This window comes from Arachis duranensis, chromosome 5, assembly GCF_000817695.3.
Source record: "Arachis duranensis cultivar V14167 chromosome 5, aradu.V14167.gnm2.J7QH, whole genome shotgun sequence".
NCBI classification, from domain to species: Eukaryota; Viridiplantae; Streptophyta; class Magnoliopsida; order Fabales; family Fabaceae; genus Arachis; species Arachis duranensis.
Window position 1 is genome coordinate 7,146,505 of NC_029776.3, and position 15,509 is coordinate 7,162,013.

General features: G+C 32.5%; 3 protein-coding genes across 3 annotated transcripts; 2 read left to right on the forward strand and 1 right to left on the reverse strand.

Annotated features, from left to right (window-relative positions):
* Window positions 1-429: 429 nt before the first annotated feature.
* Window positions 430-2,209, forward strand: LOC107487739 (isoflavone 2'-hydroxylase-like). Its single transcript, XM_016108437.3, has 2 exons — window positions 430-1,364; window positions 1,462-2,209. Exons 1-2 carry the CDS (start codon window positions 480-482, stop codon window positions 2,077-2,079), a joined length of 1,503 nt encoding a protein of 500 aa, XP_015963923.1. The 5' UTR covers window positions 430-479; the 3' UTR covers window positions 2,080-2,209.
* Window positions 2,210-2,481: 272 nt separating this feature from the next.
* LOC107487738 (uncharacterized) lies at window positions 2,482-4,020 on the reverse strand. Its single transcript, XM_016108436.3, has 4 exons — window positions 3,625-4,020; window positions 3,445-3,543; window positions 3,211-3,369; window positions 2,482-2,765 (listed from the first exon to the last, which is right to left on the reverse strand). Exons 1-4 carry the CDS (start codon window positions 3,853-3,855, stop codon window positions 2,724-2,726), a joined length of 531 nt encoding a protein of 176 aa, XP_015963922.1. The 5' UTR covers window positions 3,856-4,020; the 3' UTR covers window positions 2,482-2,723.
* A 2,420-nt stretch (window positions 4,021-6,440) lies between these two features.
* LOC107487737 (probable receptor-like protein kinase At5g24010) lies at window positions 6,441-9,166 on the forward strand. Its single transcript, XM_016108435.3, has one exon. It carries the CDS (start codon window positions 6,560-6,562, stop codon window positions 8,933-8,935), a length of 2,376 nt encoding a protein of 791 aa, XP_015963921.1. The 5' UTR covers window positions 6,441-6,559; the 3' UTR covers window positions 8,936-9,166.
* The last annotated feature ends 6,343 nt before the right edge of the window (window positions 9,167-15,509 follow it).

The following is a 15,509-nucleotide window of genomic DNA, read 5'->3' on the forward strand; positions in this document are numbered from 1 at the left end:
CTACATCACAGACATCACAGTTTTATTCTGAGCCTCAATTTAAAAAAAAAAAAAAAACGCTCCCAAAAAAAGTTTATAATCTATTGAAAAAGTAAAAATTATGTGTGCATACATTTTGAAATATAAACTATCCAAAAGTTACAAAATTCATTATTATTTATAATTAATTTAACAACCATTTTTTAATTACTATCCAAATAAAGATATTTTATGAAAATAATAATCAACTAATAACCATGTATTTAATTAAATTAATTAGTATATAAGACATATTAATATATTAATAATTATTTTTCACGCAAAGAAGTCTTTACTTTATCCAACTCCAAATCAAAGTCAAAGATGGTATCTTAATCTTTGAGGCGTTGACCTTTTCTTGGGTAGCTTCGTACTATCTTGACTTTATCTAAGTTGGAATAGTATTTACAACTTCACGTCAAACCCTACATACAGAGCCAAATTTATTGAGATAAAGCATAATGATGGAACTTTCTTATTATAACTCTCTTCTTCTGTTCGTTGTTTTCATCGCTTCTTACAAGCTATTCACAAAGAGATTCAAAAACCTACCACCATCTCCACCGTCTCTTCCTCTAATCGGCAACCTCCACCTCCTGAAACCACCCGTTTTCCGCACCTTCTACGCCTTATCACAAAAATACGGTCCCATTTTCTCGTTCCGCTTCGGTTCCCAACTCTCCGTGGTCGTTTCCTCCGCCTCCTTGGCCGAAGAATGTTTTACCAAAAACGACATCGTCCTCGCGAACCGTTTCCGTTCCGCCAAGACCAAGCACCTAACCTACAACAACACCGTGGTGATAACTTCGCCGTACGGCGACCACTGGCGCAACCTCCGCCGCATCTGCTCCCTGGAGATCCTCTCCACTCAGCGTCTCAACTCTTTTACGGGAATCCGAAGGGACGAAACGGCGAGGTTGGTTCGGAGCTTGAGTGAGGGGTTATGCGAGGGCTTCACGAGAGTTGAAGTGAGATCGAAATTGACGGAGCTAACGTTCAACACGATCATGAGAATGGTGAGTGGGAAACGGTACTACGGGGAAGAATGCGATGGTACGAGTGCGGAGGAGGCGAAGAAGTTCAGGGATGTGATGGATGATATGGCGAAGTTCGGATTGAGTTCGAATCTTGGGGATTTTGTGCCTGTGGTTCGGTTGTTCGATTTCAGTGGTGATAATAGAAAACTCCAAATAATTGGTGAGAAGATGGATGCTCTGTTCCAAGGGCTGATCGATGAGCATAGAAGCAAGAAGGAAAGTTCAAACACCATGATAGATCACTTGCTCTCCTTTCAAGAATCTCAACCAGAGTATTACACCGATCAAATTATCAAAGGGCTTATCATGGTCAGTCATCTATTCTTTGCCCATTCATTTATGATTAAAAATGATAATTAAGAGATTAGCATATAATTTGAAATCTATTCCGTTTGCATGGGTGTAGGCCATGATGGTAGCTGGAACAGAGACTTCGGCTATAACAATAGAATGGGCATTGTCGAATCTGTTAAACCATCCACAAGTGTTGGAGAAAGCAAGGATGGAGTTGGACACTCATGTTGGACAAGACAGGCTCTTAGAAGAAGACGACCTTACCAAATTAACCTACCTTCATAACATAATCTCTGAGACTTTGAGACTCTACCCTGCAGCGCCAATGCTATTGCCTCATCTCTCCGCTCAGGACTGCACCCTTGGAGGCTACCATGTGCCACGTAATACTCTGGTTTTTGTCAATGCGTGGGCCATCCATCGGGACCCGGACTTGTGGGCCCAATCTTCAACTTTCATGCCTCAAAGATTTGAGAATGCTGACGCCAACAATAACCCTTATGGCTTCATGCCGTTTGGGATGGGGAGGAGGGCGTGTCCTGGCTCCGGCCTGGCCCAGAGAACCCTGGGCTTGACTTTGGGCTCTTTGATACAATGCTTTGATTGGAAGCGGATTGGGGAGGAAGAAGTTGACATGACAGAAGGACACGGAACTCTGATGTCAAAGGCTATTCCATTGGAGGCCCAATGTAAAGCCCGTCCAATCATCACCAAGATTTTCTCTCAATGAGATGTGAATAATGTATGATTGTTTTCCATTGATTTAGTAGCTTTACTTTTAAATTTTAAAAAGAAAAAGAATGTATAATTTTTATATTTGAGAAATATATGAAGCTTTTCCTATTTATTAACAAGTTAAAGTGGTTAATAATGTTCATTTGTTGGCAAATTACAATTAATCAGATGGGAAGTGTATATGAAATAATATTATACATCTAAATTTTTTTATTAACTAAATTTAACTAAATTAGTCTAATAATATAATAAAAATTGTTATAATTGACATTATTATAAATTTTATTATTTAATTTAGTTAAATTTAATTTATAAACAAACTTAAATGTGTAATATTAATCATGTAGAAGAGATATGCTTGAGATTTGTTAGGCAGGTTCTAGATTATGGCACTACCTTTATTCTAGAATAAGTTGAAATTGGATTGAATAAAAGAAAATACAAACCTAACTCACATGATTGTGTTGCCCTGAGGGGACACTTTTATTAAATTAATACGAGTGGATGCATAATTGCATATGGAATACACTAGAACAATTAGTGTAGTAGTATTATATTATGTGACAAAAGTCACAATATATCTCGTTCTCATCTCCAACAATACAGAAACATCATGGTTTTTCTGATAGAGCGGCCTAATTAAGAACTGTCGCTCCGATTTGGCTTGGATGAGGTGAACACCTATCCCAACATATATAAAAAACAGACAATAAGGCGTTTTTTGCATACCTTCCTTAATTTATCATCAATTATTTTTAATATAAAAATAAAGAATATACAAAAATAAGGCCTATAATATTTGAAAAAAATATAAATTGATCTTATTTTGTGATTTGTAATGATTTAAAAATATATTTAAAATTTTAATTTTTTTAAAATTTAAAAATATATCTCATTTTGTGTATATATAAACTCATTGACTAGCGATAAATTTTTAAATAAAGGAATTAGTTCTTGGCCTGTCAAATTAAGGAATACTGTAAAAAAAAATTCTGTTGAATTTAAAAGACCCAAATAAACAAAAAAATGGATCTAAATTTACAAATTGTAAAAACCTTTCCTTTCCTCAATTTATTATTTTTTTAAAGAAAAACAAAGAGAAATAAGAAAGGAATGAATGAATTACTTGATGGTGTTGTGGATCATGAAGATTGGGAAGCCAGTCATTAGTGGCAGGGTTGCATTTGTAGCCTGGTCCTGCTGGCTTAGTTTCATGAGCAGCGATTACATGGTTCTGTATCTCATAACCTCCTTCCGTGACCACATTTATAAACCCAGTCCCTGTCTGGTGAAATAAGAAAAAGTTAAAAGGAAATAAAAGCACAAGATAAAGCTAAGCAGGAAGTGAAGTATGAATTACGGCGTGATGCTGTTTGTCAATAGATGCTAACTTGTTGTAATACTCGGTTTCCACAAACTCATCCTGCGCATCTGCCCACCCCTCCTTACAAACTATATCCTGCCAATAGTGAAAGGTATCATCAGAAACCAATGAAGAGAGAGAGAAAGATAGAGAAAGATGCTATAGAGAGGGAGAGACATGAGATTGAGACTGGAGAGAATGAAGCTTGTGTAGCTCGGGTATGGAATTAGTGACATGGAGGTCAACGGTGGGGTCTTGATCTGGTTCGCTTCTGTTGGGTTTGATGGGTCGTTTGGGAGCCAAGGCTTCGAATTGAGCTCTGATCTGATCAGCGATCCTCGCTTGCTCATCAGGGTCAACAACCTCGTCGCTTCTACTGGGCTTCTTCCATTGCTCCTGCCCCACCATCGTTCTCCCTTTTCGCTTTCAGTCTCAGGTCTAATGAATTTATTTCTTATTTATAGAGAGAGTCAAAGACAGGGAAAGTAAAAACTAAAAACTGTGGGCCTTCAAACCCGCGGCACCTCTGTATGTGTGATGCTGAGTGATAACTCAAAATATGGGATCGCTTCATTTTAATGGGCTTCAAATAAGCTCATCTTTTTTTCATTTTTCCTTCATCACTTCTGTAGGAAGTGGAATTGTGGAAAGGGAGTTCATAAAACGTTAAGTTTTGTAAAGTCAACAAGTGTTTCAGCACATAAAGTCAAAGAGACAACTTTACTTGAAAAAAAAATAGTCCAATGCCAACGAAATGTTGTATAAGTAAAAAATACTAACGGTCCATATGGATTTAGCTTATTACTTTCTGTTACAACTAAGTGAAATTCTCGTTATATTGTACTCAGCAATTATATTGAATGATTCTGTACAAAGAATTTAATTACATCACATGACTCAGGCTTGCATCGGCTACTAGCTTCTTTATGTCGTCATGAACGTAACAGAAACATGAAAGACTTGTTCTTAGTGATCACTATCAGTCACAAAATTCAATAACCAGGTCAAATTTCATGAGGAAGCTACCTAGCTAGAATGCGTGTGGAAGCTAGTTCCGTAGGAGTGGCAACATGAACCTTACCGTATCTTGTTGTGGATCGGATTGGATATTCTATTTTACTCGACTAATTTGTACTCCTATATATGTATATGTTATATACATATATAAAAATATTTTTTTAAGTAGATATTGAATCAAAGACTATCAAAATCTTTAACCACTAAAAAATATTTTAATTGAGAATTTAATACTTTTTTTAACATAAAAGTTATTTCTACTTTAGATTATTATCAAGCTATATAATAATGCTGTATCTTTTTGGTAACTCACGGGTAGGGTTAGATACCTGCAAGTTAAGAACAAATAGGATTAGAATTGCAATATTCTCAATTCGCGAGTAGAGTAGGATTGAATTTATATAAAAATATCAACCCGCAGGTAGGGTTAAGGTTGAATCTAAATTGTTCATTGGTTCGTTGAGTCGTTTAGCTATGAGGTGTAAGGGGAGGATTAGGACCTGAGCGTGGGTGCTGAGGTAGGGAATTGTACTAGCGGCTAGTAAGTTTGTTGAAGGGTGGAGCCACCTGCAAAGACATTCTGATGCTTAAGTTATTGTTCGTACGATGAGGCAGCTAGGTTAAGGTAATGGTGACGTATCTGAGGAGAGCAGTAGGTCATTCTCCATATCCCTTAGAAGAGATCGGGTCACGTGATGGGTGCCTCGTCGTATGGACGGGGCGCGTGTTCGCTTGATAGATCTCCAACTCTTGTTGGGTTGGGCCAAAATAGTGCCCTCAATGCGTCAAGGCGTGAGACTCACGACTGGCACATTTGCTTGCTTGTGTTCTCGTGAAAGGTAGTTTTTGTCTAATATGCTTTCGTTGGCGAGGGCTCATGCTTCTAGTATTTTCCTCGCGGGTGGGGGTTGTCCTCAACCCATGTTCGAGGGCGTCGTTTCGATTATTGCGCTAGCGACATTAAATGCACTTAAGAAAGGCCAATTTTATTCCTGACCTTTCGCGCATCTTCTTTTATGAATACAGTTACCACTTTTGCTTTACATTACCATTTCTATTCTTCCCTTTCTTTTCGATAATTATCACTGCCACTCACTCCTTTCCTCCTCTGCGACTGTTACTTCCATCTCTGTCCGTGAATTTTATACTGCTGCTGCGAGGGAATCGCCATTGCTGGCTTCAAAGTGAGGCCAGCTCGAGATCGTCATCCTTTTTAGCTCACCCTTGAGGAAAAGAGGTGCATCCCAATCTACTGGAGGTAAGTGTAGGGTATTCAATCCCTTTATTATTCTTCTATTTTTTTGATTTGTTTGCTTCTATTTTCTTACGCCTTGGTAACTTCATTTAATTTTTTCTTGCAATTGAGATGGCCACTAAAATACTATCTTTAGTCACTTGATGACCCACTTTTTTTTTTTATGGAGACTACAACGCTCCTAGCTCCCCTAAAGCTAGGTAGGAGGTTCTCCAGTCCAAGGAGCCGGTGCCCGACCCCAACCTAAATTCTAGCCTAGACACAATACTACTGGCGAAGTTGACCATAATAAGGGAGTTGTGATTGCATCTTTTTGGTAATACGTAAATAGGATCGGATACCCATGAGTTTAGAACAAAAAGGGTTTAAGTTAGGATATTCTCAACTCTCAAATACAATAGAATTGAATTTATATAAAAATTTCAACTTGCAGATAAGATTAGGATTAAATTCAAACCCTATCCTACCCTATTCATTGTCATCCCTAAATCCCTTAAGCAGCAAGACTTTGTTTAGCAAAAAAACTCGCAATCATGTAAAGGCTCTAAGCCTAAAAAAAAAACTGGTGTATTAATCATAATTAGAAAGATGATTAATTTATTGAACAGTGTGGGGAGCAAAGACTTGCTCTTGGAAAATGACCCATGAAGAGTCCACCGAGACTTGTGATTCTGACTGAATTTTCAAGTGCTCCATGACAAGAAACACAACCTTATTTTCCAAACAAAACCGTGTTCAGATATTTTACTTAATCTCATGTTGTAGCTGACCACTTCACCCTCTTCCTCCATAATCACAGTTTTTTCTAACCAAGCAATTCTCTCTCTCTTTTTTTTTTTCATGGAAATTCTTCATCAGCACCATAAATTTCATGCATCTGTTTGCGTAGTCCTGTTTCTTCTTCTTCTGCTTCTGCAGTTCCAATCATTGGCCTTCACAGTCCCAGATAAGTTCTTCATCAATTGTGGCTCGGATACCGATGTTACAGACAACAATACTGGTCGAATTTTCATTGGAGAAAGAGAAACAGAAATGGAAGCATCTTCTTCTGTTGGTTTCATCTTCCCAAAACATGGTAGCACCAGCGAGAAAGAGAGAAACCATTCACCAACACCTCCTCTGTATCAAACAGCAAGGCTTTTCCATGCTGAATCTGAATACAAGTTCAGAATTGAAAAGCATGGGTATCATCTTCTGCGCCTCCATTTCTTTGCTTTCTCTTCTTCGGAAGGTAACCTCTCCTCTTCTCTCTTCAATGTCTCTGTTCCCGGCTTCTTCCTTTTGAACAATTTCAATCCTCAATACAACAAAACCTTAATAGAGGAGTTCTTTTTGAGCATCAACACCAACAACTTCCGAATCACTTTCTCTCCTATTCATCCAAATCCTGCATTTCTAAATGCAATAGAACTCTTCCTTCTCCCCAATACTTTCATCCCAAAAGGAAGATTTTATGACCACAACAGCATGGTGTTCCATACGAGTTACAGGCTCAACGTTGGAGGCTCTGATGTCAACACGGTGAATGACTCGTTGTGGAGAAACTGGCAAATTGATGATCATCCTTCTGCTGGACACAAATTTCAAAATACTAGTCCAATTCACGAAGGAAACTATGCTACTCTTGCCCCTAATCTTGTTTACCAGAGCGCAAGAGTGATGAATAGTTCAAAGAATCACTCAAAACTTTCCAATATAACATGGCAACTTGATGTTAAGAAAAATGCTAAGTATCTTGTTCAGCTTGATTTCTGTCATATTATTGGAACTCCGGTTCTGAAAAATTCACACTTCAATCTTTACTTCGATAATAACTTGAGTCACCGGATCACTCCTTATGATCACTTCAACCAAACTTGTGTTCCTTTTCGTTTGGAATCTGTGGTTGATTCGGATGACTCTGGAGTTTTCAAAATCAGCATAGGACCTGCCCAGAATTCTCCACATAAATATGCTTATCTGAATGGCCTGGAACTAATGGAAATCGTTGAGAAAACAAGTCCAGGTCCTATGCCAGAAGTAAAACAGAATCGTCCTTCGCATTCTCATTCCCATTGGTATTGGCGTTTGCTTGTGCATTTGAAACTGTTGGCGATTCTCGGAGCTGTGGCTTTGGTTTCATTTATAGCAGTTGTGTTCTTTGTGTGTCTGAAACCCAAGAAACCGAAGCATGACCAAAGTGTTGATTGGTTGCCAATGGAGAAAAAGAGAGGAGGAGGAAGCTCACACTCTCATAGCAGATATGGTAGCAGCCATGGCTCATCATCATCATCATCTTCACGTTCACATGTCCCAAACTTAAACAAGATCCCTTTCGATGAACTCCAAGTTGCTACCAACAACTTCGACCAGAATTGGGTAATTGGAAAGGGTTGTTTTGGAATTGTATACAAAGGACTTCTCAACAATGGACTGAGGGTGGCAGTGAAAAGAAGCGAACCAGGGTTGCTACAACAACAAGACCTCTTGGATTTGGAAGCGGAGATCAATATTCTGTTGAGAATTCGCCATCGCCACCTTGTTTCCTTGATCGGATATTGCGACGAGAAGTCAGAGATGATCCTTGTTTATGAGTACATGGAGAAAGGGACACTGAGGGATCATTTATACAGTTCCAAGTTGTGTTGGATTCAGAGGCTTGAGATTTGCATTGGAGCCGCGAGAGGACTGAATTATCTTCACAAAGGTTCTTCCTGCAGAGGAATCAGCAATGTTCATAGCCATGTGAAATGTAGTAACATATTGTTAGATGAGAATAATGTGGCTAAGTTTTCTGATTTTGGGCTTTCAAGAAAAGTAGGCCCTTTTGATGAGAACATGAAATGTGATGTGTATTCCTTTGGAGTAGTACTTGTTGAGGTGGTGTGTGGAAGGGTGGCTATGGATGCAAACTACTTGGCTGCTGAATGGGGAAGTATTTGCAAGAAGAAAGGGAGATTGGAAGAAATAGTTGATCCTTGCATAAAGTGTGAAATAGATGGAGAGTCTCTCAGAAAGTTTGGTGAGACTGTGGAAAAGTGTTTGAGAAAGAAGCCTTTTGATAGGCCTTGTATGGGTGATGTCTTGTGGGACTTGGAGTATGCATTGCAGCTTCAGAGAGGGGCAATTCAGTCAAATCCACATAGTAATACTATTGCTTCTTCTAAGACTCAAGAATTGGCCATTCTCAAGCATGATCAATTGAATACACCAGTCAACTATTATTCTGGTTTGTAATCACTAATAATATTTTTTAATCTTTTATTATTTTCCATATCATTTTGTATTATTATTGAGGAATAAAGCATCGAATTAGAAGAGATGAACAATTTACAATGTATATTGTTTTGAAATGGGACAAAATTCTTTGTATTGTTCTTAAATACAGAGTGATACATGTGAACTTTGTAATGAACATATTCAATAATTGAAGCTATAGATTATACGCATAGTCACTTATATTATTAAGTGGGGGATCAGTAGTAGTCATGCTCTCTCTCATTGAGAAAGTAGTGACATTCTTATTCGTTAATGAATGATTCATACTTCGATTGACACGTGGGAGTTCATTCATGCGTCTTCATCAATCATTTTTACTTAAAATATTAAGCACAAGTTGGAGAATATATACTTGGTTTATAATATATTTATATAGGAGGGACCGGGGCCACTGAATTTTACACATTGGATTGATTCCATATATATAAATCCTATCATACTGTTCAAATAATTTAAAATAAAAATCTAGGCATGATTTGGACTCACCAATAACTTAGCTATGTATTGAGTCGTACAAAAAGAAGCTCATACTTTGATTCCAGTTTTGACTAAATTCAAAAGAACCAAGTCACGCATAGCTGTATCAACTATATGAAGCATGAAGCCATGCATATATATATGGCTCTTAAAATATCATATCAGTTAAGCGTGAGATAGATGAGGAGTGCTAAATTGAACTCATCATCTTAGCTTGCTCATTATGAGATATGAAGTTACTTCATCTGTGCATACATGCATGCATGCACCACATGCATATGCATATATCATTATTCATCGCTAGCTATGACAGAATCTTTAATGCAATATTTACAGAACAATTTGAAAACTCTGCTTTAATAATTCTTCTCCTCCGATCCTTTTCTGTTCTGTTCCTCTTTTTTCGTTATTATCGTCATCTTTTTTTAAATTTTTTTATATATTCAATAAAATTACTTAACGCATAAATTTAAAAAAAAAATCATTGACATCTAACTAACAAATGACACAACAAAAATTTAGTATTTAACACATGAATTTTTAAAAAATTATATGTTCAAATATTAATATCTAATCAAATTACAAATAATACATAATACAAAAATTTTAAAGCACAACACAAAAATTTTTAAAAGATAACATGTCTAAAATATTAACTCAACCAACAAAATATATTTACATAAAAAATTTATATGTTATGTACAAAAATTTATGTGTTATGTAAAAAATTTTATGTTATATCGATAAATTATGAGTTATGTGCAAAAATTTTTTATTCTATATAAATAAATTTATGTGTTCTCTAACAAAAATTTATGTTAAAGAAGCGCAAAAAAAAATTGTATGACGTATGCGTGCATTTTTTTATCAGCTTATGCCAATTTAATTAGATTTAATTACAAAAATACTTATATATAATATTATCGATAAAAAATTAATTAATATTAACTTAAATACAAGATAAATATAAAAAAATTAATCACCTAATATTTCTTTTTAATAGAGAGAATAATATAACACCACAACTAGGCACCAGTCATATAATTGTTAATAAACTTTATGTGCGTCCATGATATTTTTTAAATAAAATAAGAATTAATTTGTTACGAATCTTAAGTTTATTTAAGAATTTATTATTAGTCAATAAATTATTTTATATATATATAATATAGATAGCTAGTTAGCTAGCTAGATACCACCAGTGGCATACCTTAATTATATTCTCCACTTGAAAATTAATTAAATCTGCAAATTGACCGGGTGAATTATATATATAAATATTTTGAGGGTGTGGCAGTTAAATCTGTTTGTGTCGTTTACCCGATATATTGCGGCACAGCGGCATAATAAGACACGTACATAATTAGCTTGATCATAAATCATAAATTGGTATATATACAATAATATTTGAATAATTAGCTCCGTTAACAAAAATCAAGACCTAAATAACTTATAGACAAAAAATTACAAATTTTCATAGTTGATGTACAAAGCTGATAAATAACCAATGATGAGTATGATGGTGATCCATGGAACGTAACATGTGTATTAATGTTAGTGACCTTCACCTCTTCCGCTAGGCCCCGAAGACATGGTGTGGACTCGTTGGGTGTTTTTGTTCTTGATACTACTACTATTATCTTCTTTAACCATGGCCTTTGCACTTTGCACTTGTTTGACATGTTGATGATGTTGTTGTGGTGGTGGTTCAATAAGGAGTCTACAAGTTACAAGGCTAGGCCTTGTAGAAGCTGCAAGGACCATGAGGAAAGCTACAAGTATGATTGAGTTCCTCATGATACAAAGAAACAGAACACAAATCAAAGTTGTGTTGTGTTGTTGTGTTGGTGAAGTGCAACAATATATTGTGAGTGTTTATACCCTCCATTCTACAATAAAGCTAAAGAAATAGTGGGCCCTCACAAGATTGGTTTGGCATCTCCAACGAGCGAGCTAAACCATACGACTGCTCTTGTTGCTTCCCAATTAAAGAACGGTTAAGGGCTTTTTGTCGGCTGGGACCCACCCCTTCACTACGAGTCTATGTTCTCGTCAAAAACTCAAAATATATTAAATTAGTTAATTATTATATATTTATATATATATAACTGATTTTTTTTCTTAACTTAAATAAGCTAAACCAAAAAAAAAGAAAAATAAAAAACTGTTTAAATAAAAGGATTGTTTCATTTAAAATTACTCTTAAATTTCTCTAAAAAAAAGTTTTATTTGATAGAGTTAGTAACCTTATTGTCATCTTTATTATAATATCTGCTATCGTATTTGCATCTCTCATAATTAAATGAAAGTTAACACACCAATTTTAATGCATGATATCCCTTATTTTGAGCACCAAATAGATCAATAAACTCAAAACTATTTTGGTAATTAGTAATAAGATTAAACGCTTCCACACAATTTGTCTCACAAATAACATTTCGTTGACCAAGATCCCAAGTTAAGAGATATCCTCTCCAAATAACAAACAATTCCTCTCAAAAAATATTATTACTCTCAATCATTTTCAAACACCCCATTTGTTAACTTCCATTACAATATCTAATAATGCAAACAAAACCAACAATATTATCAGAACCACCAGGATAATTAGCATCACAATTAATCGTAAAAATACCAATAAATAGAGGATTCTAATAACCACCTAGAATAGAGGGGAGGGATATACGTTGTAATTCAAAAGCACTTCTAAACTTCTTCTCTGGAGTTAAAGTCAGACAAATCATTTTTTTCATAAGCCAAATCTCATAAAAATTAAAGATGTCATTATTTCTTATTCATCATATCTACTAAAATATATAAATAACTAATTTGATAATTATTTTTTTATTTTTTTAATCCGTAAATCAAGAATTCATTTTACTTAAATCTAAATGATATTTATAATTTATTATTGATCAATAGATTAGTATGTATACGAAACAATATTTAAAGAATTATTAATACTATGTTTAAACAAACAAATAATCTAACAACCAATATAAGTTAATTTTGATAATTAATTTTATTTTTGTGTGGATAAATTTTTGAAATATATCTATAAAAGATATTCTACCACTTAAATCAATAAGTATTTAAGAGATCTAAAAATTTTATAGATATAAAATGTTAATAAATAGTTTATAGACATATAGATATAATAAAACTAATCATATGAATATATAAACATAAAATATGAGATTAGTGTGTAAAAGTTCATAAATCTTCTCTTATTGAGAGATAGGTAATATTTTATATAGATATTAGGTTAATAAAAAAGAATAATGTCCGTGCATGATCAGTAAATATTATTATTTTTTAATAATATTTTATTATCAATAATTTATACTTATATTACAAGAATTTTGTACAAAAAAATATATAATTTGTATCTATATTTATTAAAATGTTTATATACATAAATTAATATAGTTTGTACTTATATTTTTTAAAATTTGTACACATAAATTTATAAAATTTATTTGTTAAAAATAATTTAGTGTTTATACTAGATGATGGCTAAAAATACTAAAAATTGTTATCTTCTAAGAGTTTATCAACGAAAAATATTAATGTGATGACAATTTGATCATTAAGTCATCAATAATAACTAATAAAACCGTAGATATAAGTTAAAAATAAATAATATTTAAAACTGAGTTATAATTTATAATGAGTAATTAAATACGAATTATAATTTATTAGTAACGAATTAATCTAATAATTTTTAGAACATTTTTAATGTTAGTTTTAATTTCAATTTTATTTTAGATTTTATAAGATGACATATAAATATTTGTGGGACCATTTATTATAAATAGTAATTTAAAATTAAAAATAAAATTTATCTCTTCAATGTTTAATCTTAATAATTCAACTAAAATTTTATATTATTTTTAATTATTTTATCAACATAATTATACAAGTAGCAAAAATTTATTAATTCTCCATTAAGGTGATACGGTATATCTAAGATGATATCGATTTCATTTTATCAATTAATTTTAATACAAATTTCAATTCTAAATTAACTCACTTCTTAAAATTAATTCCGCTAAGTAACTAACAGAAATTTAGCCAATAAGTTATAACTCAAATGACATAGTCTCTCCATATTCATCTAAGAGATCGCAAATTTTAGTCCCCTTATCTTTAGTAAAAAAAAAAACTAATAAAATCCTAATCAACAACAAACTAACAAATATTGTTAAACTGCATTCTATACTAATTAATTAGTGATTATTTAAAATTTATTTTTTTTAAATATAAAATTATTAATTATTAATTACTATTATTTAAAATTTATTAGTTAAAAATTATTTATCTATACTTTTCCTTATTATTAATATCGTATAAAGTGTCAATGTATATATTGTTCACCCATGATTATATAAGATTTGAATTTTAATTTACTGAGATCAATAATAATATGTTGTCTATGTATATATATGGTCAAGTCACCAAAAAAATATATATGGTCAAGAAGTATTAATTTATGGTTAATAATGAATGAGAATTGGAGGAATGGCGGAGCAGTTGCTATTTGGGAGTGTCAAAATTAAAAGTTTGACCATGAGGAATAATTTATACTTGCTTGGGAAACAAAGAGGATCTAAGTAAGCGTTCCAAGTTTTCTGGTGGAAAAGTGAGTACCGGATGCAAAAGTGGCGAGTGAGGAATCATCAACATGCTAGGTTAGACTCATTAATTACTCATCCCAGTGTCCTTTTTTTTTTTTTTCATATATGGCTTCACATCCTCACAAATAAATTTCAAAGATTCGAGATTATTATTGTTGTTATTATTAACTATATATGGTTGCCAGCTTTGATGAGCTTATACATCAATTTTTTTCACTTACTTAACTCTCTAATTCTCTTTTTGCGTATCATGTTTATATTTTAAATTTGTCGAAGAATTTTATATTGTTGACTATTTTTAGGAAAGAGATTAATATATAAATATTGAGATTAAATTAAGTTTTTATATTATATTTAATATAAAATATTATATTTTATTTTTTATTAAATTTTATACAATTAATTTTTACACTATTAGTCTTTGTCAATTTTTTACATTTTTATTTTTTATTAATTTTTTATATTTTAATTTCTTATTAATTTTACAAAATATAATTTTTTTAATTTTATTATATCTTATTTAATATTTTACCAAACACAATATATATACTAATTATTTGTGTCTATATTTTTAATGTTTATACCTCTAACTATTAAAGACAATATTAAATCTCAGTCTTTTAACCAAATTCCGGCCCTACTTTCAAACGTTACTTTACAGTCATACATACATACTAATAATATTTATTATATATAATTGATATTAATTTTAATATTCCGATATAAAAACTACATAGTTGTAATGAGGATGATAATTTTATTTGTAAGTTAATTACTCTCAATTCTCTCTTCACAATGGTTGTGATATACTTGACAAATATATAATATTAAATAAATAAACAATAAATAGAAGAATTGTAGTGCAAACAACCATTATTATTAGTATTCTCATTCATCCATATTCGCTGATCAGAATTGATGGATGATAAAATAGTGCATATAAGCTGAAGATAATAGAATCTTTCAATTGGTGGTCTCCAATCATCTTATTTAATTTTGAAAATGAAAGGGCCGGGGTTAACTTGACGAACCTCACTTTCTTTGGCGAAAATGCCAGGATAGAGGAATATGTGTTTCCGTTTTGAACTATCTTCATTCTTCTGCTTGTAAAACACAATCATTTTACTAATTAAATTGATACTTTAAAAATTATAAATTAATTATATTTGTTTTTTATTATTTTATTAACAATTTTTGTTAATAATTAATCATATAAAATACTGATCAGCTATATTTATAAAAATTTATTAACTTAATCTCTAAATTATACTAGGATTAGTGTTTATGTAATTGAGAAAAGAAATTATATTTATCATAATATAATGCATTACTTCAATTTAAAATTAGAAGCGTATAAATTTGGATTTGATCCGCGAAATCTGCGATATTTATTTACATTCGATCTACAATTTGTGATA